General features: G+C 45.8%; 1 protein-coding gene across 2 annotated transcripts in view; it reads left to right on the top strand.

Moving 5' to 3' along the window:
- SLC4A5 (solute carrier family 4 member 5) overlaps positions 1-21,577 on the top strand; it is an 88,716-nt gene that overhangs the window by 19,261 nt on the left and 47,878 nt on the right. Inside the window, exons 1-2 of one of the 2 annotated variants that reach the window (XM_039852346.1) lie at positions 2,536-2,745; positions 6,915-7,044. In XM_039852346.1, the coding sequence (XP_039708280.1) occupies positions 6,992-7,044 (53 nt within the window). In that variant the 5' untranslated portion in view covers positions 2,536-2,745; positions 6,915-6,991. Of the gene's footprint in view, positions 1-2,535; positions 2,746-6,914; positions 7,045-21,577 lie in introns of those variants that run through there. The other variant, XM_039852345.1, reaches the window with a different exon arrangement.

Raw genomic sequence — 21,577 nt, 5'->3', positions numbered from 1 at the left:
TACTTGTTCTTGGCTCTTTTTTTTTTTTTTTTGTTTTTTTTGCTGAGCTTAATCCCAGCTCGTGAGTGTTAATCAGTAAAATTCATTCGCCCAGCCAATATTTATTGAGTGCCCATTCTGTGAGAGCCCTGTGATGGGGGCCAGCAGCCTAATGTGAGCAAGACAAGCACTGACCTCACCAAGATGGCTGGCTAGCAATTTACGTGGAGCCTAAGAGAGGGAGAGCCTCTGAACAGACGGCTCAGAGCTGAAGACCCCAGGACCAAGTCATCATACTGACTTCCTGATGGTCCTAAATGCCTCTTAGGTCTTTATTAAAAGTTGAAAGCTTGCCAATTCACAGTCCAATAGGCCATTTGGTGCTTCGCTCATCCAATGACTGGGCAATCTCCATCCAGTAAGAGACCGATTACAGTTGCTTATTTTAGTGCACTTCCTGAAGCTTGTTCCCACCAAGGTTGTGATTTTCCCAGCAACTGACTGCTGGTTGAGTCCATTCCTACAGTTGGGTGTCACTTTACAACTTGTGAGCTATTGACTAGAAGGGCTGTTGTTATCTGTGGCATTTCCCATCACGTGGATTAACTTCTGACATGCTGCATGCATGGAGGCTCGCGGTGCGTTAGAGCTTCCTGATCCAGTAGCCCAGCATGTGGGTTGTTAAACCTCCCCTGGGCAGGAGGGGGGAGCAGAGAGAAGGGAGAGGCCTCAGGGTGGAGGGGAAGGGGAGCATCATGGGAGCAGCGTGGGCACTTGGAAGCTGAAAAGTATTGAGCCCTTGGAATGTTTAGAAGGGCCAAGCTGGTGATGAGTAAAAAGGGAAGATGGTGTCACCTGTTGGCAACAACAAAAATAGCGATATTTATTGGGTGACAGGTATATGCTAAGCACTGTGCCAGCCACGTCACATATATTATCTTAATGGCCACCACAATCCAGTAAGGCAGGTGTGAAAATTTCCTTTTATAAATGGGAAAACTCAGGCTCAGAGAGCTTAATGCCTTGCCAGGATCCTACTGCTAATAATAAGCAGAGTCAGGCGTTGAACCCAGGTTTGGGCTCTGAAAGCACCACAAGAATAGAGAGAGACCTCTGAATCTTTGGCGATCTCTCTTCCGGTGCTTCTCTGGGTGTTAAGGTCACCCACAGCCCCTGACTCGGTGTGGTATGTCATTGAGCTGCCCAGCGGCGCTCAGAAGGAGCTGGGCCAACTTCAGCCACAGTGCAGTGTGAGCTGTACAGCCTGGGACCCTCAGAGAGGCCCATCCCCCTCATGGTCCTGCCTGCTGAGGAGCTCACCAAGCCAGGAACTCTTCAATGGTGGCATTTACTTGGATTCTGCACAAAAACCACACTGCTGATCCTCTGCTGCTGTTAAAGTGACCATACTCGATCCTCGAGCCTCAAGTATGAAAATGGTTTAAGTGGAGCCAGCCAGTGGGGCGGTGTGGGTAGAGGATGTCAGCAGACTTCCCCCTCCACCAGGTTTCCTGAACCTGGGGCTTTCTGTGGTGTAGACTGGTCTCAGGTTTCTCATCCGTGAAATGAAGGGCTTGGACTGGATGATCGCTAAGCTCCCTTCTAGCTCTAAGCCTGAGTGAATTCAGGGTTCAGAGCTCTTTGGAGCAGCAGCCGCTCAGTGACCTCTAGTCAACCTTGGCACATTCTAAGTACTCAATAAGCACTTGTTGAACTGAACCCAGGAGATTAGGAATTTCTCGGCAGAGCAAATAATTCCTGGGTGGGGTTCACCACACACTCTGAAGTGGCCAGTTCCCACTGTCCATGGACTCTCAGAAAACACCTACTGAGTGATGACGTTTGGGACTTTGTCTTAGAAGTACAAAGAGGGAGAGAATCAGGAGTTTGGGTTTAAAGTTGGGGAAGAAGAGAAACCAGCTCCATGGAACATTACTGACTGAGCCTGGTTGCTGTGAAATGCGAGACCCCACAGCAACTCTCCCGCAACAACCCCACCTCCATGGGAAGGAAGGGGGATGAGGGACCTGTCCTGCCAGGCCACTCTAGCCAGGTCACCTGCTGGGCCAAAGCTCTTAAGGAGGCCCTGGGGAGTTTCAAGGCAAATCCTACCTCTGTCTTTTTAAAGGGGTCTGCGGAGAGGTGCCTGGGCCCCTAGGCATCAAGGGAAGGACTCATCGGGGAGGGGGAAAAGGGCGGCTCTGCCAGCCCCCTCACAGCCCTTAGCTGCCACTGTCCCTGCTGCTGTGGGGACTGACTGCTGGAGGTTTCGCTGCTCTCCGGTGCACCTGAGAATCAATCTCAGTCGCGCGCGCGCACGCGCTCTCTCTTCGCCGCCTTCTTCACGCTTCTTCTTCACACACACACACACACTATACATACCCTTCATACTAACAGTTTGATACACGTTCAATATAGTTTTTCTCTCTTATATACACAATCTCTCTCACACTATATCTCTCTTCTCTCTCACACATAGCCCTCTTCCTCAACCTCCCCGGTCATTCATATATTTCCTTCTCTCTCTCTCACGCGCTCTCTCTCTCTCTCTCCCTCTCCCCTTCTTTTCCCCCCGCCCCTTCTCCCTCTTCTCCTTACCCCACGCCTCCCCTGGTGCTTAACTGGAAACAAAAGTGAGTTTGTTGTGTCCGGCCAGGAAGAGGACGTGTGGGGGCAGTGGCCAGGGTGGAAGCCGCAGAAACAGGCTGGGGCCAGAGGCAGTGCCAACAGCCGGAGACCCCAGCACTCAGCTATTCCAGGGAGCAGGTAATGAATGCCCCAGACAGGGCTGGTTCAGGGATCCTGCTCTCTTCCCTGTCTCATCTCTCCGTGACTATTTCATTTATTTGCCTTCTTATGTGGCCTTAAAGGGGAATGAGATTCCAGACTTGGGGAATGGTGTACCCTCTTCTTTAGAGAACTGTGTATGGTCTAATGTGGCAGGGGTCCAGGGCATATGGGGTCAAGGTTGGCTAGGGTCTAGAGAATCTGGGGTCAAGAGTGTCTGGGGTCCAGGTGTCTGGGGTCAAGGATAGCCAGGGTCGAGGGTGGGTAGGGTTGAGGGTAGCTGGGGTTCAGGCGGCTGGGGTCCAGGGCATCTGGTTGAGGGACATGACAGATATTGGTAAGGCAAGTTAGGGATAAATCACAAGGGATATTCCGAACCGTGTCACAGACCCTAGGCTTTAGGTAATCGAGAGCCGCTTAAAGTTTTTCACCTAGAGAGTAACATGATCAAATCTACATTTTAGAAAAGTAGTTCCTGAACTCTGACCAGGTGGAAATTTAGTGTGCCCTCTCAGAGTCCAGCAGTCAGTCTTCTTTCTCCCCATTTAAAGAAAAAAATAAGGTTATATGTTCGATTATTAGTTTTTCTTCTATAAAATTTCCTTAAACCTCTGACATCTGCTAGCAAGTATCAGCAATTAATAAGCCAAGAAAAAAGATGTTAAGTTTAAAGCAATAATAAAATTCTAAAACAAAATCCGTTTAAATAAATGAGGTCCATTGAGCTATATACAGTAAATTAATAGTATTTTCTGCTAGCGAAACTATTTCTGACTCATATTTCTAACTCATGGTACTGCCAAAAGAGCACCACGACTCCCAGGAATCTGCCACATGAACATGTTTGAAATGTTAAAAAGCAAACTCTGCTGCTACATAGGGAATGGGGTTGGATGGGGCAACCAGAGACAATGGGAGCAGTAGGTGGTTATTGCGGCGATAGAAACAGGAGATAATGAGAACCTGAACCAAGACGGTGGCAGTGAATGGGGAAGAAAGGAGAGAGTTAAAAATATCTAGGAAGCAAATGAAATAAGTCAGTATTTGATTGGACATGGATGGTAAAAAAGAAGGAGGCTTCTGGAGTGAGTCCAACCTTTCTCATCTGGATGGCTTGGTAGGGGTGCTATTAACCAAAACAGAGGAGGGCAGTGTTGGGGCGTTGGAAGAATATAAGCTGTTTTAAATATGTTGACATTGACTCAAGAAGACTGCAGAATTCCCAGATGGAGCAGTCCAGTTGGCGGTCGGAAATGCTCAATACAAGCAGACAAGGGTGACCTGGGACAAACAAGATTTAAGTGAGACGGCAAGAGGGGCCAGCGAAGGATATTGAGAAGGAGTCCTCAAAGAGATAGGAAAAAATATCAAGAAAGCGCTGTGTTATGAAAGCCGAGAGTAGCATTTCAGTTCTGAGGGACAAGCCAGATGATGGCTTCACAATGCGGTTGGTTTGATTGATTTTATTAACATATTGGTGTGAGAATAAAGATAACAAGAGAGATCTGATGGTGGAGTTGTAAACTCAGGTGCATCACATAAATGAGATTAGCAGAGCACGTTGGGAGTGGCGGGGACTGTGGCAAACTGGAATGCGTGTGCCCAAGTACAGAAGGCAGCCATCACTCAGCTCTAATTGATTGCTGCCAAGCAGAAATGTCGGCACAGTCATTAGAGCATCTAAGTTTCCAAGAAAAGTCAATTTTTTTAATTTTTATATGAGATCTCACAATTCTTTATGCTAGCAACAATTTCAAAAACTTTTATGCTCTATGAAGACTGAATTAAACACATCTTCGAGCTGTCACTTTGAAATCTCTGCCTTAATCAATTTTCTGTGGTGGGGCTGAACCACTGCAGCAGGTGGGAAAGTGATTGGGTAAGGAGGCAGTGGAGACAAGTGCAGATCGCTCCTTCGAGAAGTTGGGGGGAAAGGAGAGCAGGAGAGTTTGGAAGCAGGCAGGATCAGGGAAGGGTGTTTTAGGATAAGAAGAGCCATTTATAGGCTGGCAAAAGAGAGTGGAGAGAGAGAAGTTGATGACCTCAGTAAGGAAAAGCTAGTTGATGAAATAAGGGTCCAACAGAAGGGAATGGATGGTGCCAGAGATTAAGCTGGAGGCAGGACTCCTTTGTTCAAAGATGGAATGCAACAGTGGTAAGGAATGGAAGGACTGGAAAGGAGGAACTGGATGGATTTCATACCTGTAGGCCTGTATTTTCTTAACAAAGTTGGGTAGGAGATGGTTCAAGAGGCCCGAAGAGAGGAGCAAAGGTTAGGAATGGCACTGAGGGACATAGGAAAGGGTGCTGACAAGGATGAGTGGAAGGTGGCTGCACTTCTGAGACCTAGTAGAGTGAAAACCCTCTATTTGCATAGTTGGGCTTCATCAGCGGGGCTCAGTGAGCCTGGGGATGGAGTTGTTGGTGAAAGAGATCAGCACCTGTTACATTCCAGGCCCTGCATCCTGTGCCTTATTCTCCTCATCTGATTTATTCCTCCCAACAATTCTGTTCACTCAGACTTCACTGGTAAATAAGTGGCAACTCTGAGATTCATACCCATATCTAGCTAGATCGAAAGTACCCTGACTCCGCTATACCACCGTACCCCACTGCCTTTCCTTGTACTCCCAGGACGCACTGGCAGAGAGGAAGACTGGGCCAGTGAATTCTTGTTTGGGCATTGATTGGCTGGTTTTATTGAGAAGTCAAGAAGTAAGAGAGTGGAAGTCGCGATGAAAGAGAGATTGAAATTATTGACCATTGGGAGTCCATGCAGATACATGAGGGCCAAAGGGGATGATACACTGAGGGGATGGAGGAGGTCTGGAGGAACGGAAGACTTGGTGAAGCCCAGGAGGCAGTCAGTGAGAGATTGAACTGGGGCAGGGACAATGGGATTGGCAAGGAGGGAATGTATTCTTGAAAATTTTCAATCTGGGTGGAGGTGAGAGAAAGATGAGGTGAGGATGACTTCTGGGTATCTAACCTGTGTAGTTGTATGGCACTTATGCCTTTAACCAAGGCATTCAACATCATGTCATACCTCTTTCTCTTGCTCACCATGCTCTAGACACACTGACCAGCACATTCCCCCACCCCAGGGTCTTTGGAATACTGGAACTTCTTTTTCCAGGTATGCACAGGTGACTCCTTCCCATCTTCACATCACGATTCAAATGCACCCACCTCAGAGTGGCCTCTCTTGACCATGTTATCTAATGTAGCTCTCTGGTCATTCTTTATTATTTTATTTTATTCAGAATACTTATCACTGCCTGAAATAATTGTTCATGATTTGTTTACTTGTTTATTGTCTGTCTCTTCCACTAGAACAGACGTTTAAGAGAGCAAAGACATATGGGCTTCACAGCTTTGTTTTCTACTATCTAGAACAATGCCTGGCACATTAAATATAGACAGGAAGGAAGGAAGGAAGGAAGGAAGGAAGGAAGGAAGGAAGGAAGGAAGGATGAAGGAAGGAAGGAAGGAAGGAAGGAAGGAAGGAAGGAAGGAAAACAGAAGAAGCATGTTTGGAGAGGGGTCTGTGTTCAATGTCTGCATGCTAACTTTTGAGGTTGCCTGAGACACACCCAGGAGGTGGTGACATCCAGTGGGCAGTTGAGAAAGCAGACTAGGAGCCCAAGAACAGGCTGTCATTGTGCCCACGGAGAAGGTGGGCCCACATGACGCACTGGTACGAGCGTGTCCGTCCTTCCACATGGCTATCTGCCCCTTGAAGGCCAACGTTGAGAGTTGACTGGTTTGGGGCCCAGTGGGAAAAGAATCCTTCTGGGTTTGTTATACAGAAGTTGGGTCAGAGTTTTTCTCACTTCACTTTTCTATTCTGTTCCCATCCTTGCTGCTGCCCTGGGGTTGGCCATTTTCCATCTTTCTTCATTGTCAGCTGCAAGTCCCTGCAGTTTGAATGCAGACTAAATCCTTTCATCTCTGCTATCTCAAAGAATATCTCACCCACATCCAACCCACAGAGGCTTGAATCCAGCTTTGCCCAGAAACTGGACTTAGTTTTACTGAATTAGGAAATACTTTTTCCTTGCATTTGGCTGCTGCTCCATTTCAATCAGCCTTGCAGCCTTATACCTCCCACAAGGCACTCAGCGGACCATACTATCCTCCTTTTGCAGGGTCCCCAGCTGCTGAGCAGCTCCAGGACATCCTGGGGGAGGAAGATGAGGCTCCCAATCCCACTCTCTTCACAGAGATGGACACTCTACAGCACGATGGAGACCAGATGGAGTGGAAGGAGTCGGCCAGGTGAGACAGAGCCCCAGGTGGGAGGTAGAAGGGGGCTTCCCACTGCCATCTGCTCAGGGCCAGGCTGAGCTGGTGGGAGGATTATCAACCAGTGGCATCTCATACTCTGAGTTCTGCTAGGGTACTTCCTGGCCCTTAAAGACCTTTCTCATCAGCATTCCTTGGTATCCAAACTGGGTTGGACACTAAGGAGAAAATAGAAACTTATGACTTTGTCCTTATCCTCGAAGAAATTGAAATCCACGGGGGAAGATAGAACAGACACCCATGAGACCATGAGAGAATAGTACAAGGCCATATATTCTTTGAATGGTTCAAACTAAATGCTGTAGGAGAAGGGGAAGCACCAAGCTGGCTGGGGCAGACAGAGAAGAAGAGGCTGTGTGGCAGGAAGAATCCAGATGGAGTGGTCCAGTGGGCTGCTGAAGAAAAGGGCCTCGGTGGAGTTTGGGGCAGGGCAAGCACAGAGGAGCTTTGAAGGCAGGCGTGGGAACCGGAGAACGGTGTCTGTGGGGCAGTAGAAGGAATTGGAGAGCCAGACACCTGGAGGGGAACCACAGAGTGAAGTCTCGGGAGCCCAGAGGGGACCAGGGTAGTAGTGCCGGCCTTACCGTAGTGCTTGGGACAGAGCGACCTCCGAACTGAACTGGACCGGTCAGCAGTGCTGAATGCTGCCAAGAGTCCAAGGAGGAGGAGAAAAGGGCCTCGGTGGAGTTTGGGGCAGGTAGGAGGCGGCAGGAGGGCTGATGAGAGAAGGATCCCGGGAGGGAAGATCAGAGACTGGGAGACAAGCCATACCAACGTTTCTCAACCTTGTTTTCCTATTAACATCTCCCACTCTGAGAAAAATGTAATTTATGTTAGCTTTACTAAATTAGAATCTATTTCTAATGAGAGAAATTAAATACTACTAAGAAATAAGATTTTGTCAGGTAGGGTTGAGCTTGGAGTGCCACAAACTGTTGTAATATCTAAAACTTATTTAATCCCCCAAGAACCAACTGTTGCCCAGTCGGGACTGATATTACCCCAGCTGAGAATGCATGGACTAGCTGTGCCCAGGACTGACTCTGCCTGGGGGCCACACAACACCCAGAGGCTGATGGCTGCCCCCAACCATAACCTGGGTCCTTCCCTTCCCCACCAGCCTCAGAGCCAGACTTTACATGAGGGCCTGTCACACATACCCACAAGGCCCCTGCTAAGAAGGCCTCAGGGCCTTCAAAGACCTGAGGGTCCATAGATAAAATACCCACTTTCTAGCTTTTCTGACAGTGGGTCCATTAAGTCTTCCGCACTACAGACCCCACAGTGAAACTGATAAACTGTAGATGATAAGGTTTCTAGAAGGAGACGTCTCCTGAAATATAAAGGGGCCTGACAGTTACTATCTGTGAGCTGGTGGGTTTTCCCTTTCTGAGGATAGCATCTGAGGAGACCCTGGAAGGGCTTCAGCATAACCTGAGTGGACCTCGAACCAATAGTGAGAGAAAAGTGGTGGCTAGAAGAGGTTAAAATGGTTGAGCCCAATTCCAGGCAGATCTGAGAGAGGAGACGCTTGATGGACAGCCCAGGGACAGGAAGCACTGGGAGGAGAGGAGCTCAGGGCCTCCCTACCTGGGTCTCCTTTCTCTACCCCAGCCTCCTTTAGTCTCTCCAGCTAACCCCATCTGGTTTCCAGCCAACCGTTGGAGGTATGACCAGCAAGCCTCTAGAGAAGCCAGAGGAAGTGTCTGACCATTGGCCAGTAAGCCCACCTCGGCCCGGGCAGCTGTACTGGGAGCCCCTTCAGGCAGACTGGGGCGGTAGAGCTGCTTAGGGCCTGTCAGTCCCACAAAAGAATTAGAAGCAGTTTTCTCAGCTGACAGGCTATGGGATCTCCTCAGGGAAGTCAGAGGTCTCAGAAGTTTCCAGAATCCAAGAATGAGCAAATCCTAGTGGGTTCTGGGCCTCCCTGGAGTAACAGGAGAAAATGGTGGGGAGGAGGCTCAACTTCTCGCATGGACACTCAGGCCCTGGGAGGGTTGCATCAAAGAAAATGGGGGAGGATACCCTTTAATAAAAGTATTTAATTTGCTGCAGGAGTGTTTACTTTATTGAGTCAGGAGATTAACAGAGTGAAAATCTCAAATCCGCAAGGAATTTTCCCTGGCAGTGCTTTGTCGCCGGTTATTAGTTTGGGGGATATTTCGGGCCCTCAGAGAAGGAGTCACCACTGGACTGGGACAGATTTAAATGGCTGTTTGAGCTCCTCTGAACCTTGCCCCTCTGTGCATAATGGGGACTGTGTGTGCAGGCGTCATTTCTAATGTGATCAATGCTGGTAGGTCAGGCTGTTAATGAGATAGATTTTTATTAACTCTGTCTCTTTAGCTTTCCCGGGAGGGAAATGCAGCTGGCTGCTGATACTGACCTTGCCGAAAGGGAGGGTTGGGTCAGGTGGGGTGGGGGAGGCAAACAATTCGCCCAGAATTCCTTCCCTTCTCAAGCCCAAGTCTGCCTGGGTGCAAGGACAGGAAGGGAAGGAGAATGACCTTAGCTGGAACCTGCCCAAATGTGGAGGGCCCTTTGGGGTTACTCAAAAATATCCAGAGTTAAGAGCCTTCCAAGTTAAGAGCTCTGCAAGCGAGTTTCAAATCCAAGCTGCCTCTGATCTCAACTCAGAAGACCAAAAGCATGAACTTGCCAGAAGGTTTTTATGAGAGACATGCCCTGAGAACATTCCTGCAATGACTGGGAAAGGACAGAAAGAGGGGCAGAAGAAATGGGTCAGCTTAATTGGGTCAAACCAGATCAGGACATTTTCAAAAGCGCTAAAGGGCTCTCGGCACACATGCTTTTTCACTCTACATATGATGGAGGGGAAGCCCGAACTTTGTCTCAGTCTGAAACTGCTCCCGCATAAGCTCTTGTAGGTTGCCCTCCTGGCATCAATTCTGCTTCTACTCTGGGGCAGAGCGCATCCCCAGCCCTCCGTCTCACCACTCAACCGGGGCCAGAGCTGACCACTCTCTGTGTAAAGCGGAGTAGGAAGCTGAGAGCTCTTACCAAAGAAGTTAACAAACCTCATTCATTCATTCAACTAATATTTACTAAGAGTTTACTATCTGTAAGCTCTGAGCCAGGTGTTGGAGGTACAAAAATAAACACAGCAGATGCTACCCCTGCTCTTAGTCTAATGAGGAACAGAAGTGAATAATTGGGTATTTGGTGATGGGGGCGCTCTGAAATCATAGCCCAGTAGCACAAGACCAGACAAGAGGAGTCAAGGAAGATGTCTAGGAGGAAGAGGTGTTCACCCTGAGACCCGAAAGATGGAGAGGGTGCAGCAGGGGAAAGAAACCCCGGAATAGCTAAAACAGACACACGGTGGAAGGGGCAGAAGTTCCCTGTGGCTGGACTGTAGAGTGAGGGGCTGGGAGTGGCAGGTCCTGTGCAGGCCATGTAGTGGAGTTCAAACCCGATGCTGAGAGTTTCAGAGGACCAGTGACGGGTTTGGGGGAGGGGAGGGACAGGATCGTCTGCTAGAGAAAGATCACTCTGGCTTCAATGTGGAGAATGTATGAAAGGAGGCAAGACTGGGCCAGGTAGGAGAATGGTCCCGGTGAAAGATGATGAGCCCCTGGCTCCAGATGTTGGTGGCGGGAACAGACAGAAGAGGTTGATTGAGATATATTCTTTTGAGCATGTAATTTAATATATTATTTTCTTTTAAAATATATTTTTTGAGCAGTTTTAGATGCACAGAAAATTGAGCAGAGGGTACAGAGTTTGCATATGCCCCTGGAGCCCTAAACACGCACAGCCACCCCCATTATCAACATTCTCCATGAGAGTGGCACATTTGTTACTATTGTTGAATGTGTATTGACACATCATTATCATCCAAAGTCTACAGTTTACATTAGGGTAACTCTTGGTGTTATACCTTGGGTTTGGACAAATATAATGACATGTATCCACCATTCTAGTATCATACAGAGTAGTTTTACTGCCCTAAAAATCCTCTGTGTTCAGTCTATTCATTCCTCTCTACCCCCTAATTCCTGACAACCACTGATCTTTTTACTGAATCTGAGTCATGTCTTAATGGGTAAAACCAACATGACTTCATGACAGATGGCATGTGAGGAAGACATACAGTCAAGGAGATGCCCAGGTTTCTGACTTGAGCAAGTGGTTAACTCATGGTAGCAACTTAGGAAGCACAAGAGGAGTAGTAAGGTTTTGTTGTGATGGGAATCGTGCTTTGTTTTGTTTTGGGGGAGGCTGGTGATGAGTTCCATTTCCGACATGTTATGCTCGAGGGCGCTACAAGTAGAGCTGTCCAACAGGTCACCATGGAGACACAGAGGCTGGGAGCTCAGCATCTAGATGGAAATTAAACCCATAGAAAAGGATACGGTTGCCCCCTCGAGATCTGCAAAGGGGGGAGAGCACCCAGGACAGAGCCAGAGACTCTAGAAACGTTGACATTTAATGAGTGGGCAGAGGAAGCGGAACCTACAGTGGAGATGGAGCAAGAGCAGTGGGACAGAGAAGGGAACGAGAAGAATGCTGTGTCCTGGAAACCAGGGCAGGGAGACATTAAGATAATGGGAGGGCCCACGAGTGGGGAAAGAACCTAAAAGTATCCACAGCATGGAGAGACCCAAGCAGTCTCAAGGGAGGGGTGGGGCCAGAGGGTGGAGAACAGAATTAGAAGGATGAAGGTAGGTTCAGTTCTTCCAAGATGCTTGCCTGTGGAGGGCAGGAGTTAGAGAAGGCTCTCAAGGGGAATACAGAGTCAAGGTAGACTTTTGGTTTCCATTTTTAAGGATGAGAAAGATCTGAGTATATTGAAGGCTGATGGAAAGGGGCCAGATGAAAGAGAATGGTTTAAAGGTGCAAGAAACAGAGAGGGGTTCTGGATAGAGGTCATAGGATCCTGGGCACAGGTTAGGGGCTTCCCCAGCCAAGAAGGCCCACACCTCTCCCCAGCGACAAGATGGAAGGAGAGGAGGGCAGGGCCCCCGCAGCGAGGTCTGGGGGCTCTTAACAGAGTTGAGAGAGTTCTGGGCTGGTAATTTCCAGACTGGCCTCTCGTTTAAGGAGTAGGGAGAGTGGGAGAGTTGACTAGAGGAGGAGTTACAGATTGCGAAATGGTCCTGAGGCAGGTAAGCAGCTCCAGGCCCGCCGTGGCCATCCTGTTTTATTGCAGTGGAGACACACATGGAGGTTCATGGTCAGAAGAAAGCTTTTATAGTTGTTTGACTTTGACTTGATGCTTATCTCCTGGTCTGAATAATCACACTATTTGTCATCAAGCTTCACATCCAATATCTAACATGGTCCTTCCTTCCCTCTCCACTAGTCAAACAGGAAACCTGATGCTTACGCTGGGTAAACAGGAAAAAGTGATTTTATACATATCAGAACCTGGATCCAGTTCCAGGTAGAAGTGGGCAAGGTTCCGCCCGGCCTCAAGAGCCCTGGTTCCAGCCAGTGCTCTTGCCTTTGAGCTGTGTGAACACAGAATGGGGGCTGTGCTAAGGGAATTCCTTCCCCCAGGGTCTTGGTGATCACTTACAGCTAGCACAGCTAAAGGGCCTAGCACACTAGGTGGGGCCACCTTCAAAGGGCCTGCAGTCAGGTTAGAGAAGTACCAGTCCACAGCAATGGGGATAGCCAGGCAGTGACACAAGGCCATCGCACAGTGGACTCAGGAAGGTAGGTTGGATTAGCTGGTCAAGGCTAGTTAAGTGAGGAGAGAGGTCAGGGACTCTACCAGGCCTGACTGGCAGCTCTTCAGAGCCCCTGGAGGCTGGTCAGCCAGCGAGACCACCTCCCCTAAACAGAGGACATCCTTGGATAGGTCCCACAGTTGCAGTTGTCAGGAGAGGAGAAACCTTACCATCAGAGTACCTTTCATGCCAAGACCCCCACTGATTTATCCATATGTATGTGTGTGTGTGTGTGTGTATACATACATGTATATATAAATTGTGTACATATATATATACATTTAATTTTTTATTATGCAAAATTTCAAACATAAAAAATAGAGAGAAGAGTGTAATGAAGTCTTCCATATCCATCACCCACCTTCATCAATGAATAATATTTATATCCACCACTATTTTTTGTTTCCTTTCAGGGATTTTGTTTTGTTGTTTATTTTTGCTGGAATTTTTTTTTTTTAATCCCAACCATTGTAAACATTTTAGTACATGTTAGTGTAAACACTACCGCAATGCCAACATATCTCCCAACAAAATTGAGAATAATTCCTTAACATGATGAGATATCAAATTTCCCCTAGTGACTCAAAAACATCTTTTTATTGTCGATGTGTACAACTTAGAATCAAAGCAAGATCTACACGTTGATTTTGGCGGTTATGCCTCCCATCTTGTTAGGATCAGAACCATCAGATTCTAGAGATGCTGAAGGAATGTTCCCCTCTGAAAACCCTCTGGCAGAAGTTCTTTGTGCTAAGAACCCCCATCTTTTATGACCACAATGAGCTGGCCAGGCCTGTGCATGATGCCCAAGGGACACTAAAATGCCACTGTCATTGTCAGGACATTTTAGCCTGCAAGTAACAGAAGGCACTCAAGCTAACTTATGCAAAAGGAGGGAGCATCAGCAGAATATGGAGGATCTCATGGCACCCAGGGACGGTCAGACCTTTCAAGGGCTGGACCTGGGAAACCAAGCTGTCCTCTTTCTCCATTTCTGATCTCTGCCTCTATCTGGGCATCTTCTTTAGACTTCTGACCTTAGTCATTCCTTAGCCTCCATGTTTACATCTACTCTACTCAAGGGACTGTGCCAGAGTACCTGGCTGCTCCTCATCGCCAATTCCTAATTCTTCAAAGAGAGTCTGATTTGCCCAATTTTGGTCGTTTCATCACTATGACCCAGATCAGAGTTACAGGGAGGTATGGGGAGGGCTGGCCATAGCCTGGGGAGCACATCCCCACGGATGGCAGCAGAACAGACACCCTGAGTATATTTTTTGGCATATGTAGTAGTGAAGATATGCACTATATGTAATCTATTCTTTGGCTACAGTTGCAGTTCTTATGCCGACCAGAACTTCCGGAATTTTTCATATCATCCATGAAAGTACAGGTGATAACATTTTGCAAACCCATCCCCTTCTTGGGCAAGCACCTCAGAGATCACACCCTATCTTTGCACATGGACATTCACTGATGTCACTGCAGCTCTACATCAGTCTCTAGTGCAGCAGAAAAGTAGAAGCTCTAACCTATGGGTCTGGGAGGACTTGGAAAATGTCTTATCTGTGCCTTTCTTTCTTTCATTCTAAAATCATTTCAGGGGATGTTAGGTTTTAGGTCCTTGGGAGAATTTAAATGAATAAGACATGAATCTGTTCTCAAAGTGCCTATGATCTAGTGCAGGTGTCAACAAACATCTTCCAAAGACAGATAGTAAATATTTTAAGCTTTTTGCTCATATATAATTTATCATTGCTCTTTTCCTTGTCCTTTTTTACACTCCTTTAAAAATGTAAAAACCATTCTCAGCTAGTCGGCCATATGAAAACAGGCTCTTATATTTAGTGCAGAAGGCATGGTTTTTGACCCTCCGATCCACCGTAAAAGACAGGAATGTGTTCACATAAACAGATAACTAAACCCCATGGTGATATGTGTGAAGCGGTGAGAACACAACTCTGGAGTCAAAAGACTTGCCCTCAAACCCTATCTATCTCTTATAAGCTGCATGACCTTGAGCAGGTTCCTTATCCTCTAAGAGTCTTGGTTTCCTCACCTGTACAATGAAAATAGCCACGACCTACCTTATGGGATTGAGTTGAAGATTAAATGAGATAATGCATGTGAAGTCTTAGTATAGTGCCTGACACATAGAAAGTGCTCAGTAAGCTTTAGCCATTTTGGTATTATTGTGCTATGTGCAGTGGGAGTCAGAGGAAGGAGCTGTCTCTTCAATCCGGGCCCCTAAGGAGGCTCTGTCATGCAGGAGGTGGCCTTTGAAGTAGCTCCTGAATAGCGGAGGTGGAAGAGACAGTATTCAAGTGGAGGAGAGGGCCTCTCCTGAGGGGCAGTGAGGGGAAGGTGCCAGCAGGTTCCAAGGGAGACTGACGAGTCTATAAATGACAGTCCCATGGGGAGATTACAAACACCTCTTGGACACAGACAAGTGGCATTCACTTAGCTGTGGGCTCCTCCTCACCCCCGAATGAAGACATGATGTGGAGCAGGACGGACCCTCACCACATGCATGAGCTTGAAGCATAGACCCAGCTGACCACTGGGTGCACTTTCTGAGACGTAGTTTTCTAGTAGTGCCCAGATTGCACTGCATAACTGAAGGCTCTTCGAGGAGACTCTTAGGCCAGCACAAGGAAAGACTTTCAATCACAGGGAGTTAGTCAGCCATGGAAGCCTGGAGGGTTAATTCCAAATAGTCTAAGACAGAGGTCCCCATCTGTCTGGTTCCAGTTCCAGGCAAATCTCATTTGTAAAATTGAAAGATTCTAGACATTTATCCTGAGTATATTAAACATTTGAATGGGCCTTATTCTGATTCTATATCTTTCTGATGATAATTTAACTTTCTCTATAGGTCTTCCTATAAAGAGAGAATGCAAGGGCTATAAGATGTAACTAACCCCTATATCTGTTGTAAGTCTCATCGTAAATTAAATAAATTGGCCTGTGGGTTTATACATCAACCCCTGTGAACCTGGTAGGCATTAGTTAACATCCTTGTACCTAATCATCTCTGGGACAATAAGAAGACAAATTTCTGGATGTGGTCTGGAGTAGATACCCCAAGATGCCTGTGAGGACTTTCTGTTGCTCATCAGGTCCTCCTGGTACCTTTTAAACTTTTGTACATGTCTGTTGACCCTTGACCCATGCCTACCCACTCAGTCCTTTATACTTTACAGTCTTTCAAATTCACTGTCAAGTTTGATTTGTTAACATACACACCGCATGTATAGTTTTAATCAATTGTAGAAATAACTTTTTACATTATTTCACATACATATTTTAATGCATGTGCTTGTCAATATGTAGTGAGAATTTGCCAAATAAATTATAGAAAAGGGGAAGAATTTGCTTAGGAGGTGCCCTATTGAAAAGCTTTCCTTCCCTAAATCATAAAGTGTCTCTGTCAAAGACTGAACTATGGGAATATCTGATGGTTCCTCAGACATCTCTAGGAAAAGTCTTCATTGACCCATAAGAGAATTCACACTCGCCTTTGCTTTCTGCTGGAAAATTCAGGTCCCTGATATGACTCAACGTGAAGTTAGATAGCTTTCCTAGATAAAGGGAAAAAAACTCACATTCATATTACTTTTAAGAAATGAATCTGTTAAAGTCAGAAAATGTATTACCAACGGGCCTTAGGCAGAAAGCGAAAACACCATGTCTTGACGCTTTGTAACTAGCACATGGATGTCAAGTGTTAGGGTGATGAGTGATGGGGTGGGGCTGGGAGAGTACAGAATAAAGTCAGTGAGTCCACATAGATAGAGAATTACCACATTGTGAGTGTGTGCTTCACAACTTTTAGGTGAGTAAACTTAACCTCATCTAAGAAACAAATTCACACAAATATGTCTTAAAATAAATGTTTAGAGGCAACATAACCCCAAGGCTAAAGGATGCATTCTATAGATTACATTTTTAAAAAATCTTTAAAATTAGGATATCCTAAGGGGAATTTTTGCAAACAAATTAGCCAGGACACAATTTAATGATAATGATATGCAAAATAAGTACGGAAAGGACCTTCACCCCAATCACATGTTTATTTAAAGTCTCCAGATTTTATTCTTGTCTAACTTCACATAATGGCCCACTCCTTGTTTTGTCTCCTCAAAGATCTGTGTCTTCTTTTTAAAAAGCATTGATGTCTGATTCTCAGGCCCCTGGGATTCTCATGTCATTAGTCTGGGGTTCAGCCCAGATGTCGGAATTTGTTAAAAGCTCCCAGATGGTCTGAGGCAGCTGAGGTTGAGAGCCGCAGATACATATGCCAGCCAGGGAAGGGTGAGCAGGGATTATAATTTAAGTCTCCATCAAAAGATGGAACTAGAGTTCAGGTCTCTCCATTTTCCAGACCCTCCTTTAAGCAGAACCTCCCTCCCTCTTCTTCTCACATCCCATGGTTTGAGCATTGGAAAGTCTTGGCTGCACGTGGTAGCTTGCCCCATACGCTTTCCACCGCCCTTGGTATTTAACCGATTCTAATCGTCTCTGTGACTGAGTTACTAGTCACAGGAAAGGCCTCAGTAATGGACCTTCTTTGCGTGACAGAGAACTGCTTTCTGTAACATGTGACTTCGAGATTCTGTTTAGCTCCTTCCCGGCTGGGAGAGGGGCACCTGGCACCCTGCCCTGCTCCGGCCCAGACAAAATCCCTGAGAGTCCTTTTCCAGCCCGGAGATTTTCTTTCTACTTGACCTGCTTCGCCAACTCTAATTCTCCACTTTTTGAAGCCAACCGTGGCATCAAGGTCACTTTGCAATGAGTTGCTTAGAAGTACACATTAACTCTTTTACCAGACTTCAAAGAGTTCAAACCTGGCTTTGGGTGGGGGCTTTTTAAAGAGCCCTTTCCTTTATTCATTCTTAAAAGTGGTTAAACATTTTATTATGGAAAATTCAAATTTATACAAAAGTAGTATGTAGTGGAATGAACCGCCATGTACCCATCACCCAGAGTCAATGGGTACTGGCTAACTCATGGCCGCTCTCGTGTCTCTATCCCTGCCCATTACCCAGACCCAGACTGGATCATGCTGACACAAATCTCAGACACCATATCATCCCATCTGTAAATATTTCAGTACGTGTCTCTAAAAGATAAGGTCTCTTCCTTTTCCAATTTTTTTTATTGTGGTAAAATACACTTACCATAAAATTTACCATCCTAACTATATTAAGTGTATATTTTAGTGGTATTAAACACGTTCATAATGCTGTGTAGCCGTCACCACCACCCATCTCCATAGCTCTTTTTATCTTATGAAGCTGAAACTCGGTACCCATTAAACAATAATTTTCTCTCCCACCCCACCTCACTCAGGCCCTGGAAACTATTCTTTTCTGTCTCTGATTTTGACAACTCTAAATGTCTCAAATAACTGGAATCATACAGTATTTGCCTTTCACGACTGGCTTATTTTACTTAGCACGATGTTCTCAAGGTTCATGCATGTTGTAAGATATGTCAGAATTTCCTTTCTAAGACTCAATAATATTCCACTGTATGCATATACCACATTTTGCTTATTCATTCATCCATTGGTGGGCACCTAGGTTGCTTCCACATTTTTGCTGTTGTGATTAATGCTGCTATAAACATGGAGGTGCATATATCTTCAAGACCCTGTTTTCAATTCTTTTGGATAAGGGCCTCTTTCTTTTTATCACAACCATAATAGCACTGTCCATCTTTTTTTAAAATGACGGTAATTCCTTATTTTCATCAAATTATCCAGGCAGTGTCCATATTTACAGATCATCTCATATTTTTAAATATAATTGATCACATTGCTTTCAGAGACATGTCTTTTAAGCCATGTTTAATCTACAGGTTCTTCCTCCTTTATTTTCCCCTCATAGTTGTTGTTACTACTAAAGAAACAGCACCATTTGTCCTGTGCGGGTTTCCACATTCTGGATTTTGTTCATTGCGTCCCCGTGGTGGCATTTAACACATTCCTCTGTCCCTATATTTCCTCTAAAGTGATAGTTGGGTCCAGGCTTATCTGATTTCTGTCTGACTTTTTCACAAGACTATTTCACAGGCGGTGATATCTACTTCCATCAGGAGGCAGCTTCTGCCCACCTAATTTTTGTGTGTATATCTGTGACATTCCTGGACTGTGATAATCACTAGATCATTCTGTGTATTTTAAAACACTCTTCAACCCCACAATTGATGAGCTCTCATTTCCCCAGTCAGTTCCTCACAGCCAGACTTTACTCATAGTGATCAGTTCCCTCAAGAAGAGGGAACGAGCAGTTAATGAGGGCTGCTCTGGGTAGGGGACCATTTGGGACACCAGATAAGAAACATTCTCCATCCTCAAGAAACTTGATGTCTGTTTGGGGAGGCAGGTACAGATGCTTCTCGACTTATCATGGGATTAAGTTTTAATAAACCCCTCATAAGTTGAAAATATCGTAAGTCAAAAATGCATTTAATACGCCTAATTTATTGAACATCATAGCTTAGCCTAGGCTACCTAAAATGCGCTCAGAACACTCACCTTAGTTTACAGCTGGGCAGTTATCTTTAGTGTCATCTCAAGAGTAAATACCCTTCCTTTTCTTCTCACCAGAAGCATCAGACACAGATGGGCATTTTTTGGATATGATGGATGTAAAAACACAAAACACAATATCCAAAAAATGCTGACAGTACAATACACTGTAGAGTTATCAGTTGTTTACTCTGATGATTGATTACATGGCTGACTGCGAGCCGAGGCTCACTGCTGCTGCCCAGCGGCATAAGAGAGTTTCAGAACGTATATCACTAGCCTGGAAAGAGATCAAAATTTAAAGTACAGTTTCTACTGAATGCTATTGCTTTCACACCACTGTAAAGTCAAAAAATCATTAAGTCGAACCATCATAAGTCAGGGACCATCTGTTTATAGCAAACAACCAGGAAACACAATTGTCTATAATTAATTGTTATTTTAGCCTTTGAGCCCCAGAAGTCAGGGATTTTACCTGGAACAGGCTGTAGCAGAGTTGCCTGGGTCCCACTCAGATATTCTGGTATAAATTGGTCTATGATATGATCTAGACTTATAGAATTTAAGCACGTTAGGTATTTTTATGTGCAACCAAGTTTAAGAATCATCGTCTCAGGACTATGAATTTCAGAGTGTGGTCCCTGGATGGGTAGCAACAGTGGCACCTGGGAACTCGTTAGGAAAGCCCAAATTCTTGGCACTCCCCCACCTTCACCCCAGACCCATGAAATCAGAAACTCTGGGGTGGGGCCTAGTAATCTGTATTTTCACAAACCTTCCAGGTGATACTGATGCATGCTTCAGATTGAGAACACTGTCCTATGTATTCATTATAGGAGAAATAAGCAGGATAACTGGGAGAGGCTTTTAAAAGAAGTGGCACTCTTGCTGGGCAATTGAGAAAGAAGGGATTGGATCTGGAAAACAGAAGAAAGAGGACATTCTATTGTATAGACCCATGATCCTTAAAGGTGACCAGCAGACCTTCAGTGTCAGCATGCCCAGGAGCTCATCAGAAATGCAGAATTGTGGACCCCATCCCATACCTGCTGAATCAGAATCTGCATTTTAACAAGATCTCCAGGTGATTTGTATGTGCATTAAAGTTCAACATGCACTGGTGTAGAGTATGTACTCCAGTTATAAAATCGGAGAAACAAAAGTATGGAATGGTCATGCTAGGAAGGAAGCTCTGGAGAACCAGTTCCACCCTTTCGGCTGGTGTTCTCAGAGCCATTCTAAGGGAAAGACGCCATGTCCCCTCTTGTGTAAGGAGAATGTGATCCATGTGCACAGAGTGGCTTGCCCGCACTGGGATCCCAGACTATCTCAAAGCAGGCACAGTTTTATATAGCAAAGGCTCCTCAACCCTCAATACTCAGTCAAATAACCTGGGAGCTTCCATGGCCAGGCCACCCTCCTGATGAGGCAAACATCCAGGCAGTGTTTTTAAGATCTTCCCAGGCAATTCTAATAGGCAGCCAGAGCTGAAAAACAGTGCTGCAGGTCTTGGGTCTTCCATGTTTCCATGTTCCACTCAAGATGAAAAGTGAGCTCAATTTCTAGCTGTAGCTATTAAAAACACCAACTTAAGTTCCAGGTTGCAGGCTTGCTGTTTCAACCATCTGTAGTCCCAAAATAGTTGCAAGGAGGACTGACGAGGTGTCCCTAGTGAAGCTGTCAAGTATCTCAGAATTTTTGGAAATCAAGTTCTCAAGGGGATGCCTGTAGAAGGAGTCTAGTTTTGATATTACCTTGAACTTGAGAATAGGTAACTTTGCTTTTCTGCAGTCTGTGCTCAAGTGGGTTGGTGCCCTCATCTGTTTGTGTATAGAGCTGTTTTGTGGGTAAGTAACACAGTACAAACAGTTGAAGTTCTGGGAGGTGGGGAGGACCCATGGCCCTTGTTATCTGGAGTTGATAGAGGATGTCTCAAAGAGGAGGCATGCTCTCACCCTCTCCTTCCAGGTGGAGGTGCATTTGTAAAGGCAAAAAGCTGAAGAATGGGATGTCAGGGAGAGAGCTGTCCGAGAATGTATCCCGGGATGTTTATGAGACAATGTAAAGAGAAATCAAGTCAAGTGACCCGTGCATTGGAACATATCATTTTTGAGTGAATTAAGTAAGGCCATGGAGTAGCAAAAGGGTCTTCAGTGCAAGATAACAGTATAACTTATCTTGTGTATTTTTGAGGGGAAAAAGAGGAATGTGATTGCTTGAATAGAAGAAAGACTCGCAGGGAGAAGGTGAGCATCCTTTCAACCACAATATTTGG

This window comes from Pteropus medius, unplaced genomic scaffold (genome assembly GCF_902729225.1).
Source record: "Pteropus medius unplaced genomic scaffold, Ma_sr-lr_union100, whole genome shotgun sequence".
Classification (NCBI taxonomy): domain Eukaryota; kingdom Metazoa; phylum Chordata; class Mammalia; order Chiroptera; family Pteropodidae; genus Pteropus; species Pteropus medius.
Note: the sequence above shows the minus strand (reverse complement) of the source record. Positions and strands in the feature narration are given on the sequence as shown.